We start from the raw sequence: 16,618 nt of genomic DNA on the forward strand, positions 1-16,618 counted from the left end.
AAAAGAATTGCTCATTGTATGCTTCATCAACCATTAGATTATGTTCTCAGAGAGCTCAAAAACAAAATCTCTAACAGATGAAGTGTAGAAACAAAGGAGGTAGAATATGTTTTAAGATAGAATTAAAATTTCTTACCCTTAGGAGAGAAATAGACTAACCATACACAAGAGTTCATTATGTATCACCTTCCCTTTTAATCCATTACATCTCATTAACCTTTAAATTATACAATATTTTTCCCACAACATAGCTTCCACTACAGGCTAATAAAAGTATGACTAATGTAGTGAAGCAAGGTGGACAGTCGAAGGCCCAAGATTTAGACCTCATAAATTCAGATAATTATAGCGCAGTCTTTTATTTTCTATTAACATTCGCTCTTTGGATATGTAAGTGAACCAAATTTAAATATTAGCATTCCCTAAACACTGAAATAACATGTATGCAATCCGTAAATATGAATAAATACCCCCAGCTCAACCAAATTCAACGAGCCTATCTGTAGTTGACTCGAGAAAATTGTCACTTGAATTCAGACGGTTTTCAAGCCCCACTAAGCTAAGAGACCAAAAATACTGGCCAGTGTAGTGGTAGAGAATGGCAGGAAGGAAACAGGCCCAAGCATTGCACACCTCTTGAAAGTAGTAACACTTGAAGGTGCTCAAGTACAAGTTATAAGGTAACTTAATTTTTTCTTCAAACCTGGGAGTAGAATTTAAGATCATCTGGTTAAGCTTACAATGCTCTGGCACTTTATAAATACAAAACATCATTGCCTGCATGGAGCAGTGCACAAAGTCCTCATAGCTGGAGCTATAGCAAGCATTTTTTATACTTGAAATGCCATATTTTTAAAGAACAATGCCACCAGTTTCCTTCACATGCATAGTTAAACATCATTGAAACTCATTTTCAACTGTGCAAAACATGACAAGGTGTGAAAAATGTGCATTCCTGCATAAGAAAACGAACACCAAACACCGTGTAAACCCAAGACAAGAAGCCATCATCTCAGACCAGCTGGTTTTTCCAGTGCATACAAGAGGTCCCTAACGATACGTTCTGTAGCCAGAGAATTATGGCACAGTTATGAAAAATGAGTACATCCGCCAGGAGATGTAGAGAACCAACAGAAGTTTCAACTTTCTGGAGTAAGCAGTTGGTCAGAAAAACATTGGATACCCTAGAGCTAGAACCCACCTAGTAAGTGTTGCAGTAATTAATTGCACAACATAAGGATGAAGCAAAAAACTGAGAGAATAACAAGCATCAAAAACTAGGATTGATAATTTATAATGAAAATTAATATGTAAATACAACAGCAAAAGAGTTCATAAATTACATAACCATGAATAATGAATGGGAAACAAAAACAAATCTGTATTATGGCATAAAATTTTATTATTACAGATTTAACTCATGCACATTACCATAAACCAATCAGTACATAGCCTATGTTACAAGGGCCAAGACAATGAGTTCCGCCCACTGATGGGTGCAACAGATACTATTGACACAACGTTACAAGATAATAAATTACTACATTAGCGAAGAAATGCGGACTGCTTCAAAAACTTTTAGTTTTTTAATGTTTTAACAATGAGTCATAAAACAATATAAACACTAAAATAACCTTTTTTATCTTTTTTCACCTAATCACTGATTAAGATTCTTGCCATATTATTAAAAAATATATTTATATAATGTTCACTGAAAAAGCACTCCCCCAAAAACAATGGCATGCCACTACATTCACTAGGAAATGCCATGAGGGGGAAAATAAAATGCAAAGATGCCAGGTTTAGAAGGAAGATGATGTCCAATGATATGAAAGGAAGGTTTGCGAAGAGCTCCACATCTACAAACAAAAGCTCTTCATTTCGTCTCGAAGGTTGGTCAACAAGGCTCAGCTGAGCAAACTACAGAGGTGCAAGAGATCTCCATGGAACTTTTATCTCTGGACACCACCAGTTAACTTCTCCAGACGTTTACGGAGAGCATCAACCTCAGCAGCATTGCCAACATTCTCGTCAGTGCTTCTACTTCTGGGCAAGGCACGGGCTAACCCCAGCTAATTTTTGAAGAGAAAACATTTCATCAGAAAAATTAATAGTTTTTTATAATGCTATTTATAAAAATAAGCTGCCAATCATCAATCATTCAATTGCATTCAATGGAAAAAGCATGTGGAACACACAAAAAGAAATTGGCATCATCATCCTGAATGTTTGATTTATGGAACTATATTCAAAGTGGCATCTAATACAAATACATTTCAGAAGACAGGCATGACATCCACTGGTAAACTATTCATTATGTAATCAATTAACTTTTAAAAAGTTGATACCACTGTCCTAGTTTAATGTGTGATAAAAATAATTCAGTACACACATCATATCATTTAATCATATGTACAATAAAATCTCTGATTTAATTTTCTGACAATACTAGAATGAAATGCAAAATCAAGAGGTTACAAAATGGTACAGTGAAAACAAAATTACAACAAAGTTCTATTTACTAACAATTGCAAAATACATCTTAAATATGCAAATTAAAACAGCCAAAATCTATATGAAAATAATGAACCTAAAATTCAAATATTTAACCCAAAACATTAGGAAGAAGTTGTTTTGCTTTCCAAAGTACAACTTGTACGTTGCACGTAATTCCTTAGAACCCAAAAGACTTTCCAGGATTTAGGCCAAAACCACATGCAGCACAGGGAAAGAAACTGGCCTCCTTGAATGTCTGAATTCCTATTCCATAGTTTTAGGGCCAGCTTAACCTTTACCTATCCAATCAAGTGTTCATGATAATTACTATCATAGCAGTTTGCTTTTGGGCTGTACCTTTGCAGAGTTTCCCTGAGAGTGAGAAGTAAATAAACACTTTCGATGCTAATGCACAAGACCCTCTTGACATTTTATAGCAAGGTAATAAATAAAACTATGGGGGATGGGATAATTACTTTGCTTCAATTATCTTAAAATAATTCTTTCCTTAAACTTTCCCATAATTTACACTTTTTTACTTCATTACCAGTAAACTGTATAAGAGCTTTACCGAAATGGACAGATTATATTGAACGCATAAAACTTCTTCTGGAGGACTGCACCAGAGCACAGTGAAAAGTGATCTGGTGTAGTTGTTTTTTCCAGTAATTAGAAAAAAAAACAATTTCTTCCATCTGAAAACCTATGATAGATACTTTGCAACCAAAAATAAACAAGAAATAAGTTTGAAAGCAGTATTTTCAAAGAACACTGTAAGCAAATGTGATAAAACTAGATTCCTCACGGTAGGCCTAGAGAAACAGAGATAAAAGGATTCATTGCATTTAAATTTTGTAATTACCAAATGTAAATCTTTACCATAAGCATTAATATGTACATCCATTTCCAAAGACTAATACAAGAGAAAATTTAAATTAGCTGGGAATCAACAAATATATACTGGAAATATCCTACTTAGTCCAACCAGGAGAAATTATTTCTGGTTCACAAATTTAGTTAACAGTTGTATCCTTATACATTTAATAGCAATGGGTTGGTTCACTTCTTTGATTCCTTGTTCCACTGATAATTGACATTAGAATCAGAATATAAATGAAAAAATTCTGTAACTGATTAGGTGGAACACAGCAAAATGAGCATTATTTGCTCAAAATCCTTCTCGTAAAGCCAAACACTCGTTACTTGACACAATTTTCTCATATAAATGATTGCAAAATTCACACCATCATGAAAAAAATTGTTTACGGTTTATTCAAAGAATATTATACAAAAGCTGTTCAGGATCATGAAGCATCATCTTCTTTCAGAGAATGAGCCAACATGGAATGTGCATCTATTGATAGGAAACAAAAAATAATCTAGTCAAATGGTTAATGGTTCATGATACAATCCTAATTCTTTTTTAATAGAAATCTGTCTAGAGATATGTTTTTTCTAATGCTTATATATTTTTTTCACAAAAAACTTCAAAAAAATAAAAAGCCTCATTTCGTCACAATTAAAAACCTGTTCCGGCAGGTAACCTTCAGATCCTAAGAGCTTCTTAAAGTCGCCAATTTTTCTGAAAAGTCACCAAGGGTTTTCTGCTGTCTTCGAGTATGAGGTTGCTGCTTCACCATGTCTGATTATGCACTGGATGCTGGTTCTTCTATTTTACTTCTTGTATCGCCCTGGCTTCCCTTAAATACTTTTTTGGGCTTGATGATCCTGGCACTTTTTCAGTGAAAAATACTTATGCCTTCCCACAAATATTCTCATTAACAGTGTTACCTTGCAATTGCTTTTCACTTATCCATATGAAGAACAACCTTCCAAAATCATTGGGAATACATAACCGTTGCCTGGATATTCTTGTTGTGCCATTTGAAGAATCTATCTCCTTAATTCTGTCCTTGTTCTTGAGGATAGTGCTAGTCGTTGATGTAGACTGATTGTATGCGTGTTCTTATGGCTGACTTCTGGCAGCTTTTTCTTTGAGGATATTTTTGCCACGGTTATAAAACGTTGCACATAAAAAATCACAATTAATATGTCTGAACACAGGTTTGGCAAATTTTGTAATCGCTAGCAGCATTACGATGTAAGCGAAATCAGTGCCAAACACAAACTAAAGCAGCAGGCACGAAATAATTTCAGCAAACCCCCTCACCTCATCACTCACTAAGTGAAAAGGTACCCATTAAGGGAGGCATTTTATGAAAAATATTTTAGCTAGTTATGCAAATTATTTGCTATGCATGATGCTGGTTAAGAGAGTTTCCACTGTATTTACACTAATAGTAAGTTGGGTGGTTTTTGCAAACTAAAATGTTGGATATAATCATACTATCCACCACTGGAAATAATAATAATAATAATACCATGAAATATTTATAAATCATGGTATTATACCATATTGGCCCTAACATATTTGTGTGTTAAGGGCAATAAGCACGCACACACACACACACGTCCCGGGCGCCCAAATTGTTCACAATTAGTCAACACCTATGATAGTTTTTCTAAATAATTTGGTAAAGAGGAGTACTAGAGAAATCACTTGTGCATGCTGCCCTTAATTACAGTGCAGTTATGGTGATGGCTTCTTATAATGCAAATAAATGCTCGTAGAATCGGTTATGCACATTCTAATGGATGAGAGTTTTGTGTAATGGAATGCATCTCAGTAACGAAGCAGAAAATATTTGCATGAAGACTCCTCTCATATATTTTTTGCACATTAACCTTGAAATAATTTGCTGTGCAGTTCACAAATTTCAGGAATTACTCTCAATCGTTTTAAGTGCCTTTGCATGACAACAGCACTATAAAAAGAGGTAACTGTTACACATTATAAACGATGTTGTGAAAATATCATCATTAAATGCTCATGTGTATCTTTGAAGCTTGAACAATGTAATTTAGTTTTGAAACTTAAAAAAAATACAAATATTTAATGTAAAGCATAGTTTGAAACCTTTCATACACCACATATATAATGCCAAATAAGGTGATAGTTTCTTTGACTATAATCAAGCTTTTATTTATATTACAACTGCTGATAGCTTTATATGTACTGATTTCTCAGAACTATTAAAATCAAAACCAAGAACTGAAGCAGAGCCGAAACTGAAAAAAGTGGAACCAACCCATCACTAACTTTTACCTTTTAAAAACTAAAAATTAGTGTTCCAACACGAAATAAGAATTCTTTGTTGCAAGAGTAGTTCTATTGAGTATTAATAACCAAATAAAACTTGAACTGTTGGCTGGTCATAGTTTACCATGTATTATATTTTTAAATGCAGTTATATTTACTAAGATTTACAAACGACAAGTTGTGCCCTGAAAATTAAGCAGTAGCTGGAAATTCTGTTAGTAGTACACATGAAAGTAACAAACTTGCAGGAAAGATCAAAAAAATTGCAATGACAGTGTTTTTGCCATTACACTGTGGAATTCCTCCATTGTCTTTATAACAGAAACACTGCAATTCCATAATAAATATTTATTGAAGACCATGGTTTCCCCACTGTGGCATCATCGGGTTAAGATACAACGTAAAGCTAAGTGTTCTTTGCTTCTGATGTTGAATTTTCTCCCAGTTTGCCTATTTCAGTCATAGCAGCTGAGTTTGTATACTCTGGTTATGTTGCATTTTCACCTGATGCTGCCATACACTGGCGAAACCAGGGTAGTCAATAAATATTCAAATGTGGAATTGCTGTGCTTCCTTAATTTATACTATAAAAACTTCTTACTTAGCAATGAGAAAAGGTCACCCCAAACAAGAAAAAAGACCATGGCTTTTCACATTTTATTTTTATTCCCTTAAACTTAGACCAATAGGGAACTTATTGACAACCCAGGTGATTCCCTAGCGCCTACTCCCTTAGAAGAGATAGTGCATTGAAATAGAGCTATGGCCAACCCAGAAATTCACCTGAAATAATGGGCCTAAATCTGTGTGTATTTCAAGATAAAAATTCTGGAACTCACCTCATGATTCTGAAGCCGATGATTTAAATTTTCATCAATGCTACCCCTATTATCCTCTTGATGAACAACGTATTGCCTATGAGAGTTCATTTTTGTTGTGATTATTTCCTGAGATCCCATGGAGGAGCTTTTGCCTCCCTCCGCAATTTCCATTGGGTCAATGCCTGCTTGTGCCTGAAGTTGACGTAACCTCTCAATAAAGTATTGCGGATTCCTTTGAGGCTGCCCACTATTAATTGCATCCTCCACCATTCCAATTTGTGCCGGTCCCCTATCCCCCGGTGACATAAAACTTTTCATATCAGGAGATGCTAACACACCTGAAATTAAATATGGGTAATGCTTATTGTAGTAGATTAAGAGACTTTTGTGGCATAAATGGTAACTGGCAATATTAAATAACTTTAATGTAAAATTTTGAATAATATAAGCAATATAGAATCATTTGTCCATTTTTTTTAAACCCAATTTCACATTTTACCAGGCTTGGTATTTCTGGTATAAATTCAATCCGAAAGAATATTTTTCATTGCACCATTAATTTGAACATGTTTACATAATGCATACAGATTTCATCTTATTTGTCAATTGCATTTGCGAAATAATCTAAGTATCATATAATCAACTACTCACATACTGTTGAACAGTGAATTTACAAAAATTAAAAAAAAAGAACCTAAGATTTGCCTTCCTATACCTGGAATTTAGGAAAAATCTCACTTCTCATCAAATATGAGAAAATTTGTATCATTTTTTCATGGTTTTATCAAAAACCAAGTTTTGCTTTTTTTACAAACAGCACTCCTTTTAAACTAGTTTATAATAATAAATAAATTATTAAGAGGCACTTCAAAAATTTAAACAAATGAAAATTGGAGAACTAATCGTGGTGTAGCAACCTGAACACTGGAATGATGCAGACTTTTTGTGGTGATAGGGATTCTGAAATCTGAAATTTTGCATCAAAGACAGTTGGCTGGCAATAGTTTATCAAATATTTTATTTTTAAATCTATTTAATTAAAAAGGTACCAAGATTAAAAGACTGATATGCATTGAAAACTAAGCAATAGCTGGAAATTTTGTAAGTATATGTGAATATAAGGGAATTGCAAGGAAGTTGATAATTGAAATTTCTAACGTAGCAACTAGATAAGGTGTACCCAAGCAAGAAAAAGGAACATTACTTTTCACATTTTTATGCTAATTTCTAGGACTTAAAAAACGGCCAGCTGATAAAAACTGTTCATATAACTCCTAAAAGATACATAACAGTGCATAATTACAATGAAAATATATCTTCAGTCTTTCCTTGGGAACCTCAACTATTTTAAGCTATTTCATCTAATATCATTATTATGCAAAGTAATTGTAAACTAGCTGTGAGACATATTAACAAAAAGTATCATGTAAACTTGACGAGTCACATAGTACGCATGCTTACCGCACAAAGCTCATACAATTAGCTTATATGTACTATTTTTAAGAACTATTTTTCCAGATGCAAAATATTTTAATGTTTCTGCTTGGCCACCTTTTTCAGGACATTCCAGATAAAAAAGAAAATTTGTGTTTACACAATGATAAAAATAATCAATAAGTGAATTACACTTCGTATTTTCATCCTGAATGCAGCCCACAATACTCAAGACTGATACTGATAGCATTATGGAGATCAAAGTATAATGACACTGTGTATCCCATTCATACTATTAATAAATAGATCACCACAAACCAAGAACTCATTTTAAAAGCAAAATGAAGGATTTTCATAACCTCAAAAAGAGCGATTTTACTGCACACCACACTCACCTATTGACGAACACATGGAGCTAGGTTTAGAATTGCCCCCATCCTGCGAGGTATTAACATTCATTTCTGTGGCACCAACTCGGCGACGTTCAACTTCTATTGAGCGCAGCCCTCTTTCAATGTAATCTTGAAAGAACCGAGATGATTTGCTGAGGAATGGCTCAACATCAGCCTCAGGATGTTGAAGTTTGAAATCATACAGGAGGGATAACCCCTGAAAAAAAGAAAAAGGTGAGTCAACATTTGCTTCCGCATAAATGTAGAGACATGCCACAAAAAACTCTATATTACTTTTTATCATTATTATTATTGATCATTATCTAAATATTTCCTGCTAAGCAAAGGCAATGTTTCATTATCAATATCGATAACTGCACAATCACTAAGCATTTTTTAAAATCTTGTCAAATTTATCAGTAAAGTAGACTCTCATTAGGGTACACAGTGGTAGCACATTCATTCTTTCAGGCCCTGGCCCCAACTCATGTAAAATAATTATTATTAGAATTTTTGAATGATGTCTTTTGGCACATTCAACAGAAAATCAAAATAAAAATTAGTCCAAGAGGAAGTAAACAATCCATAGACATAATTCCAAAAATAATGTAAAAAAATTACTTTCTCAAAAAATACGATCGAAATTAATGATCATGAAAATAAGAACACACAATTTTATTTTTTATGATGTCATCTCAATATGCATTTTAGTGATGTTTGTTTTGAAATGTTTGTGGGCATTTTATTATGACTGATTCAGTAAAAGTATTTTTAAGAAATGCGGTATAATATTTCAACCAAGGGGAAGTGCTGAGTTAGAAGGAAATTTTTGATACAGAAGCATTTACTTCTACACTTTACTTCTATGAAAAGTACAGAAGTCCTCATTTGAAATGTATAGACAGTGGTATTAGCAGAGTACCATCCCTTCCAGCCATTATTATATTTCTGACGTTTACATTTGCATGATTTGTATTTTGAATTTAAATTCATGCATACTTGAAGGAATTTATCTGTTGCTCCTTAGGAGTTCCTAAAAAGATCAAATGTGTGCTGCAGAGTGAATTACATGCAGCAATGTTTTATGGACATTGGGAAATACCATAAACTGTCTTATAATTTTGAACTCTTAGTCATTACTAAAGTACATTTCTATTCAGAACAGTAAAATATCCCTAATTAGCACTTTTCTTAGAACCACAGAAAAATTTATAAAATGCAGGAATATGCATAGGGTGGAAAAAGGAGAAAATTCACATTTACATTCTTAATTACCTAAGTCCATATAGAGTATAAATGCTAAGTAGTGTTCAGAGTATGGCAATACATGTCATCAAATTGTTTAAGGTTTGACTTACATAACTATGCATTAATTAAAACACTACATAACTTTGTTAATTATTGTGCAGAATTTCATTCATTATAGAATTCATATTTCCATGGGGTATGCTACAAAATTATTAAACAGTGACTTATAAAGTTTTAATAATTTAAGTTAGCTAACACAAAACATTATGAATACAATACTTCATAATATTGATGCAATGCCAGTTTCATAAATGTATTACTACCATCAAGCAATGAAATGAATAGAACATAATAAGTACCCTTAAGTTTTGAATCCATGCTGGTTTCCGGGAATTACCGTCGCGTAGGTTAGTCGGATGACAACTGTTTCGCCCCCAGTCCTGGAGGCGTCTTCAGGTCGAAGTGATGTGCGTTGCGTTTTGGCCGCTATATATAGGAGACGCTGGCTGGCCAGGAGCTCTCTGATTGGCTCTTTCTTGACGACGAGTGGGAATCACCCTTTTCCAAGTGGAGGTCAGGGTGTAGCCGTCCTCACGGTTGAAATTATATGGATTTTTTATTATTTCCACCGCTTCTCTGATGAGTCGCGGAAAATATCGCCTTTCTCTTGCCAGCACTCTAGTCTGGTCGAACTTTATAGAGTGTCCCGGTTCCGACCACGCATGTTCGGCGATTGCCGAAAGTCGGAATTGTTTCTTATCAGTGGCTCTTTGGTGCTCCTTGGTCCTGCATCTGATGGACCTCCCTGTTTGACCGATATATGACTTCCCACACGTGCACTTTATCTCATATACACCTTCGTGCATGAGATCGGGGATTTTGTCCTTTGGCTTTGATATTATGTCGCTGATTTTTCTGGCTGTGGAGGAATCTGGTTGGAATGTTAGGACAATGATGAGGACAGGGAAATTGGAGAATGTTAAGCGAGAGATGGAAAGGGGAAATATAGATATTTTAGGTCTATGCGAGGTGAGATGGAAAGATAGCGGGGATTACTGGAGTGATAAGTATAGAATAATATACAGCGGCGGGGACGAGAGCCAACGAGGGGTTGCCATAGTATTAAATGAAGAGGTAGGAAGAAGCGTAGTCAACATACAACAGGTAACGGATAGAATACTACTAGTGGAGATAAAAGCAGAACCGACGAACTTAGTTATTATTCAGGTATACATGCCACCGAGCAACCATAAGGAAGAAGACGTCGATAGGATATACGATCAGTTAGAGGACATGATCGCGTGTATTCCTGCAGGGAAACATTTGATAGTGATGGGAGATTGGAATGCGACGGTAGGCGAAGGAAGAGATGGTGATGAGGTGGGCGACTACGGTTTAGGCACGAGGAATGACCGCGGGGAGAAAGCAGTTGAGTTCTGCAGAAGACAGGGGTTAGTCATCACCAACACTTGGTTTAGACACCAAAAAAGACGCAGGTATACATGGAAAATGCCAGGTTACTCGGGACGATATCAGCTAGATTATATCCTGGTTAGACACAGGTTTAGGAACAGTGTGATAAATTCCCACAGCTTCCCGGGAGCGGTTGCGGACTCAGACCACAATTTAGTTGTTATGAAATGTAGCGTACGTTTCAAAAAGATAACGCAGGGGCGGCGAGTTAGAAAATGGAATGTAGAAGCATTAAATGGGTTGAAAAGGAAGGAATACAAACAGGCGGTAGAGAAAATCATGGAGGATGGTAAAGGCCTTAGTACTATCGAAGAAAAATGGGAAATGATCAAGAAGGGGTTGTCTAAAGCCGCAAAAGACACTATTGGAACCGTTAACGCTAAAAGGACTAGGAAACCATGGATCACGAATGAGATGATTACAAAGATGGACGAGCGGAGAAAATGGAAGAATGTGAATACAGAATTAGGCAAAATGAAGTACAAAGAATTGAACAATAAATTGAGGCGGGCAACAAATAAAGCAAAAGAAGCATGGTGGAAGACGCAGTGCGAGGATATGGAAAGTCTGCAGAGGAAGGGTGAAATCGGTGCGCTGTACAGCAAAGTTAAATCGTTATCGGGAAGTAAGAAAGGAAGAGCTATGCTAACAGTTAGAGATAAGGCGGGTAAGGTAATAGTTGACGCAGGAAAGATCCAAGAGAGATGGAAGGAGTATATAGAAGAACTGTATAGTAAAGAACTCAGACCAACAAAGTTAGACATTGAAAAAGAATATGACGTAGAGGAAGACAGCTTAGGTCCAGGCATACTAGACAATGAGATAGAAAGGGCATTAAGGGAGATGAAACTAAATAAGGCCGTGGGGGTAGATAACATTCCCGTGGAACTTTTAAAATGCTTAGGAAATGTGGGAGGAAGAGGCTATATGGGCTGATCCGCAGCATTTATGAGGAGGGAATCTGGCCGGAAGACTTTGTGAGATCAGTTTTAGTTCCGATTCCGAAAAAGGTAAAGGCCACGTCATGTGAGATCTATAGGACAATTAGTTTGATATCCCACGCAGCTAAAGTTGTTCTCAGGATCATAAACAAAAGGATAGAGAGTAGGGCAAATGATTACTTAGGGGATGATCAGTTTGGGTTTAGGAAGGGGAGAGGTACGCGTGATGCCATTGCAGTAATGAGATTATTAATCGAGAGGAATATAGAACATAACCAGGAAGTATTTGCCTGTTTCGTAGATTTCGAAAAAGCGTTTGATAGAGTGAATTGGGAAAAACTAATGAGTATATTGCAGAAAATAGGAATAGATTGGAGGGAAAGGAGGCTAATCCGCAACCTGTACATGTCTCAGACTGCTCAGGTGCGGGTGGGAAACGGGGAGTCAGGATGGGCAGTGTTAGGAAGGGGTGTAAGGCAGGGTTGCCCATTATCACCGTTGCTGTTCAACCTGTATGGTGAGGAAATGATCAAAGAGGCATGGGAAGAACTCGAGGTAGGAATGAAAGTGGGCGGGGAATTCGTAAAATCAGTTGTTTGCTGATGTCCAAGCTTTAGTTTGTCAGTCAACCAAGGGCCTGCAAGCATTGCTGAGTGAATTGGAAATTCAGTGCGACAGGTATGGGATGAGAATCAATATTAATAAAACAAAGGTTATGCGATTTTCTAGAAAGAAAAAGGCTAAGCTTAACATTAAAGTAGGAGGGCAAAAACTAGAGCAGGTAGAACAGTTTACGTATCTCGGTAGTGTTTTGGACCAACGCGGTCAAAGTAGTAGGGACGTAAGGAGAAGAATTGCGCTAGGCAAAGAGGCTTCCACAAGGAGGAGGGAGTTGATGACAGGGACTTTAAGTAAGGATGTTAAGAAAAGACTCGTGAAAACTTTGATATGGAGCGTAGCTATGTACGGTGCGGAAACGTGGTCATTGAAGCAGGAGGATAGACGTAGATTGGAGGCTTTTGAAATGTGGGTGTGGAGAAGAATGGAGAAGGTGAAATGGACAGAGAAGAAAACAAATGAGGAAGTACTTGGTATGGTGGGCGAAGAGAGGGGTTTGTTGGGAGCAATCCTATGGAGGCAGGAAAAGTGGATGAAGGGGGTGTTGACCGGCAGTGGGATGTTGAAGACTGTGATAGAGGGTAGAATGTTGGGCAAAAGAGGAAAGGGAAGGAACAGGATAGGGATGTTGGACGGGATGAAGGGAGGAAGAAAGTACTCAGAGATGAAGAGGGACCTGATATAGAGTAGGATGATGGATTTTGTTTTGTTAGGAGTAATAAAATATTTGTTTGGTAGTTGTGTCCATCCAAAAACCTATCTTAACCGGTAGATTACCTTAAAAAAATATGAGAGTAGTGGCTTCCAGAATGACGAATACGGCAAATAATTAACTTTCCGCTATCGCGGACTACAAAATGCTCTTCCTGAATTCCCATTCGGTTTTTCTCGCCATTCAACCTCCCGTTTTGTCGTTACTTCCTTTTTATCCATAAAATCTGAGTTAAATAAGATATTATTGAACAAGTGACTTTTTATTTAAAAGGCCCTCCCCGTTGGATGAAGCCTCCCTTGTTCCACCAAAGAGAAAAACAACATTCACAACCCAGTTCGGATTCGAAGCCAACTTCATAGTCGGTGAAGGTATTTATTTGCATAGTACCCTGCTAAACATCGCCAAAGTGAGACAGGGAGTGATTACTCAGCAGGCTACTTTTTTACCCAAAATACCTTTCCCTCCTAGCGCGTCCAGACAATGTTATTCTGAGCCCTTGTTGTTCGCGGGAAAAGTTGTATCTTAAATCTATCTGTTCTACAATTAATCTCTCTAATTTTACTGACATGATCTCTCCTACCATAGTACGATGGGGCCAATGACTCATTTTCAAAATCATCGCTTATGCGACATCCTTAAACTTTATGCATAGCTTTAATCTGTAATTTATCCTTCGCTCCGTGAGTGATTCCCAACCTAGCTACTCTAATAATTTTGATGCGCTGCTCAGTTTGTCATTGCAACTCTTTAAAAATCTAGCTCCTCTATGCTGCACGCGATCCAATTCGGCAACCAAGCCAACTTCGTGAGGATCTCATATCTAGTAGCATATTCTAAATGAGACCTAACGAGCGCAATATTACAATTTTCTCTTTAACCTTTTCATCATATTTCCCCAATGCTCTTCTAATAAATCCTAATTTTATTTTGTCGGTTAATGCCTAGGATTCCGAGGTGCGAACGACTTGGTTAAATTCTTAAATAATTTAATAATACTTTATCACGAAACATAAATAATGGATCTGTAACCTCCCGAGATATTTCTGCGGCGAGGAAGTACCCAAACCTGCATGTAGTCGGTGGCCACGCGAGAAGTCCCGAGAGAATTTTAGAGAGCAGCCATTAAGGTTATGAGCCTCCGTATTCCCCAGCTCAAAAGGTTGGTCTACCCAGCAAAGAGGTAGGTCTATTTACGCACACTGCCGATTTACGATATCGTCAGAGTCGTGGCGAGACGCTTGGAATTCCCACGCAATGCAGAGGTTACTTAATGTATGCCCGCTGTAAAGGGAGATGTGTAATAAAGGTCCTAACATTCTTCAGAGGAGAGAAACTTCAGAGCCTCTATTTCAAGACGCAGGATGCTCTCAGCATGCGAAGCTGTTTATTTAACCCGAGGAGGAATTCCTTAATGACGATATATGTACGCACTTATGAGTAGAAAGTAGTCGGGGTGAGCTCGAGTATATTAATCTCTCACTCCACCAAATCCGTCATCAACTACTTTACTATTAGTATTCTACCGGTCACGGTAGGCTTTTAATGAGTCCAGAGGCCAAGAAGAACATAATTACTTAAAATGCGTTAATGAACGCTGCAATATCCTACCCTACAACAAATTATTCTTAAACTTTAAATATTACGTTTCTTCACAGACTTAAAAATTCTTATTATTATCCTAACCGTATTAAATCATCCTTAAAACTTAACATCCACGCCTCAATCACAATTTTCACCATTCGATCGCCGCTCCGTATATCCTTCATTTACTTTTGTTAATTTCTCTGACATTAGTATTTCTAGCCAAATTGAAGCCTCACGAAAAAATTAGACGGAAGAATAAATTTACAAGTTAAGTAAAAAGTCACTCAAGCAACTAACTTTTAACTTACCTTATAAACGCGATACTATCCAAGTTTGCGTTACAATGAGAGTACTTCCTCGAGGGGAAAAAACCTTGAACCTCAGTATAAATTTGATGGAGATTACGGGAGTTGAATGATGAAAAATATTTAGTTGTTATAAATAACGTTGTTGGCTATCCATCCCGTCTTATTAGCTAGACTTACCTGTTTAACATAGAGTCCGGTACAGAATGAAAAAACTTTGAAATATTAGCCTATGAATGACTGAATATGAATAATAGTTATTGAAAGATAATTTAATTGCATATTCCGACTGGCATTTTCTCTAATATGCCTTTTGGTCTTCCGAATTGCCTTCAGCATAAAATTGTAACGTGATGGGAATTTTGTACAATTGAGGTACATAGCAATTATAATAATAGTAAATGTATCAACAGAAGTTTAAATTCCGAACCGATTTCTCAGTAATTAAAACTTTTAATTAAACGTCAACTCCTCAAATAGAGAGTATTTAATTCACTAAGAAACACACTCTATCAGAATCAACATTTCTTTAAATGCTGACAACGATACTTGGCTATGTAAAAATGGTGCTCATTTATGACTAGGTAGGGTACCTGTATTCGTTTGCCAAATCCAGACGACCTCAGAAGTGTAGGACCTCACAAAAGGGCCACTTCTTTCTGTGCGCGAAAAAATCGCTTGAAATCTTCTTCCCTTACTTCAAATGGATATTTCATATAACTCGGAAATCAGTGTAATACCTTTGTTCCGCCTTACATCTTAATGTTTTCTAAACAAAATAATTAATGCCATATATGCCGGTAGTCACGAACATTTCAATAATCAACAAAACACAACGGTTAGCGTGGTAGTGATAATAACTGTATTAAAGCTACTAAAAATCGGATTTTTCTGGCCTTGACGGCAAACACTTGGTAATTATGGCCGCCAATTTCGAAATTGTTGTAAAAGGACAAAAGTAGCTTTTGAGGAATCTGTGAACGTCGATCAGTTACAAAAAAATCTTAAGGTTACTCACACGGTGGCTTTGAATGTACCCTTGACATACTGCGCATCAACAAGTTAGAATTCGTTGCTAGGTTACTAAAGGTCCAGGGAAATTCTTCACGGATTACTTTTTTCGTGGGTTAGCCAATTAGATGACGTATAATTAAATACGGTCAAGATGAAGTAAACTCTGTTGGAACGAGTGCTTTAAATGTCATTACGTCGTTACAATTTCCTGATCCACAAATATCAACTATTTGAGAAGAAATTATATGCTTGAATTATAAATCAATTTCCTCAGGCTTTAGTACAAGGGAAAATGATAGAAAAAAATTAGATTGTTTAAAATCTAGCATTAGGTCCAATTTTAAACTACAACTGAATAAATTATTGCATTAGGTAATAAAATGATACTTTATAAATATTGATTGAGACCAAATTATG

General features: G+C 36.3%; 1 protein-coding gene across 1 annotated transcript; it reads right to left on the bottom strand.

Annotated features, from left to right (window-relative positions):
* Positions 1-1,382: 1,382 nt before the first annotated feature.
* LOC139698034 (cytoskeleton-associated protein 5-like) lies at positions 1,383-14,370 on the bottom strand. The gene is made up of 4 exons (XM_071596893.1): positions 14,365-14,370; positions 8,307-8,520; positions 6,496-6,815; positions 1,383-2,072 (listed from the first exon to the last, which is right to left on the bottom strand). Exons 1-4 carry the CDS (start codon positions 14,368-14,370, stop codon positions 1,953-1,955), a joined length of 660 nt encoding a protein of 219 aa, XP_071452994.1. The 3' UTR covers positions 1,383-1,952.
* Positions 14,371-16,618: the final 2,248 nt, after the last annotated feature.

Source organism: Hetaerina americana, unplaced genomic scaffold (genome assembly GCF_022747635.1).
Source record: "Hetaerina americana unplaced genomic scaffold, ioHetAmer1.1.p SCAF_8, whole genome shotgun sequence".
NCBI lineage: Eukaryota > Metazoa > Arthropoda > Insecta > Odonata > Calopterygidae > Hetaerina > Hetaerina americana.

Coding starts and splice junctions, on each gene's coding strand:
- LOC139698034 (XM_071596893.1), bottom strand. Junction 6,816..8,306: donor CTCCATGTGTTCGTCAATAG/GTGAGTGTGGTG, acceptor ATTTAATTTCAG/GTGTGTTAGCATCTCCTGAT. Junction 2,073..6,495: donor ATCGGCTTCAGAATCATGAG/GTGAGTTCCAGA, acceptor TTCAAAAATTAG/CTGGGGTTAGCCCGTGCCTT.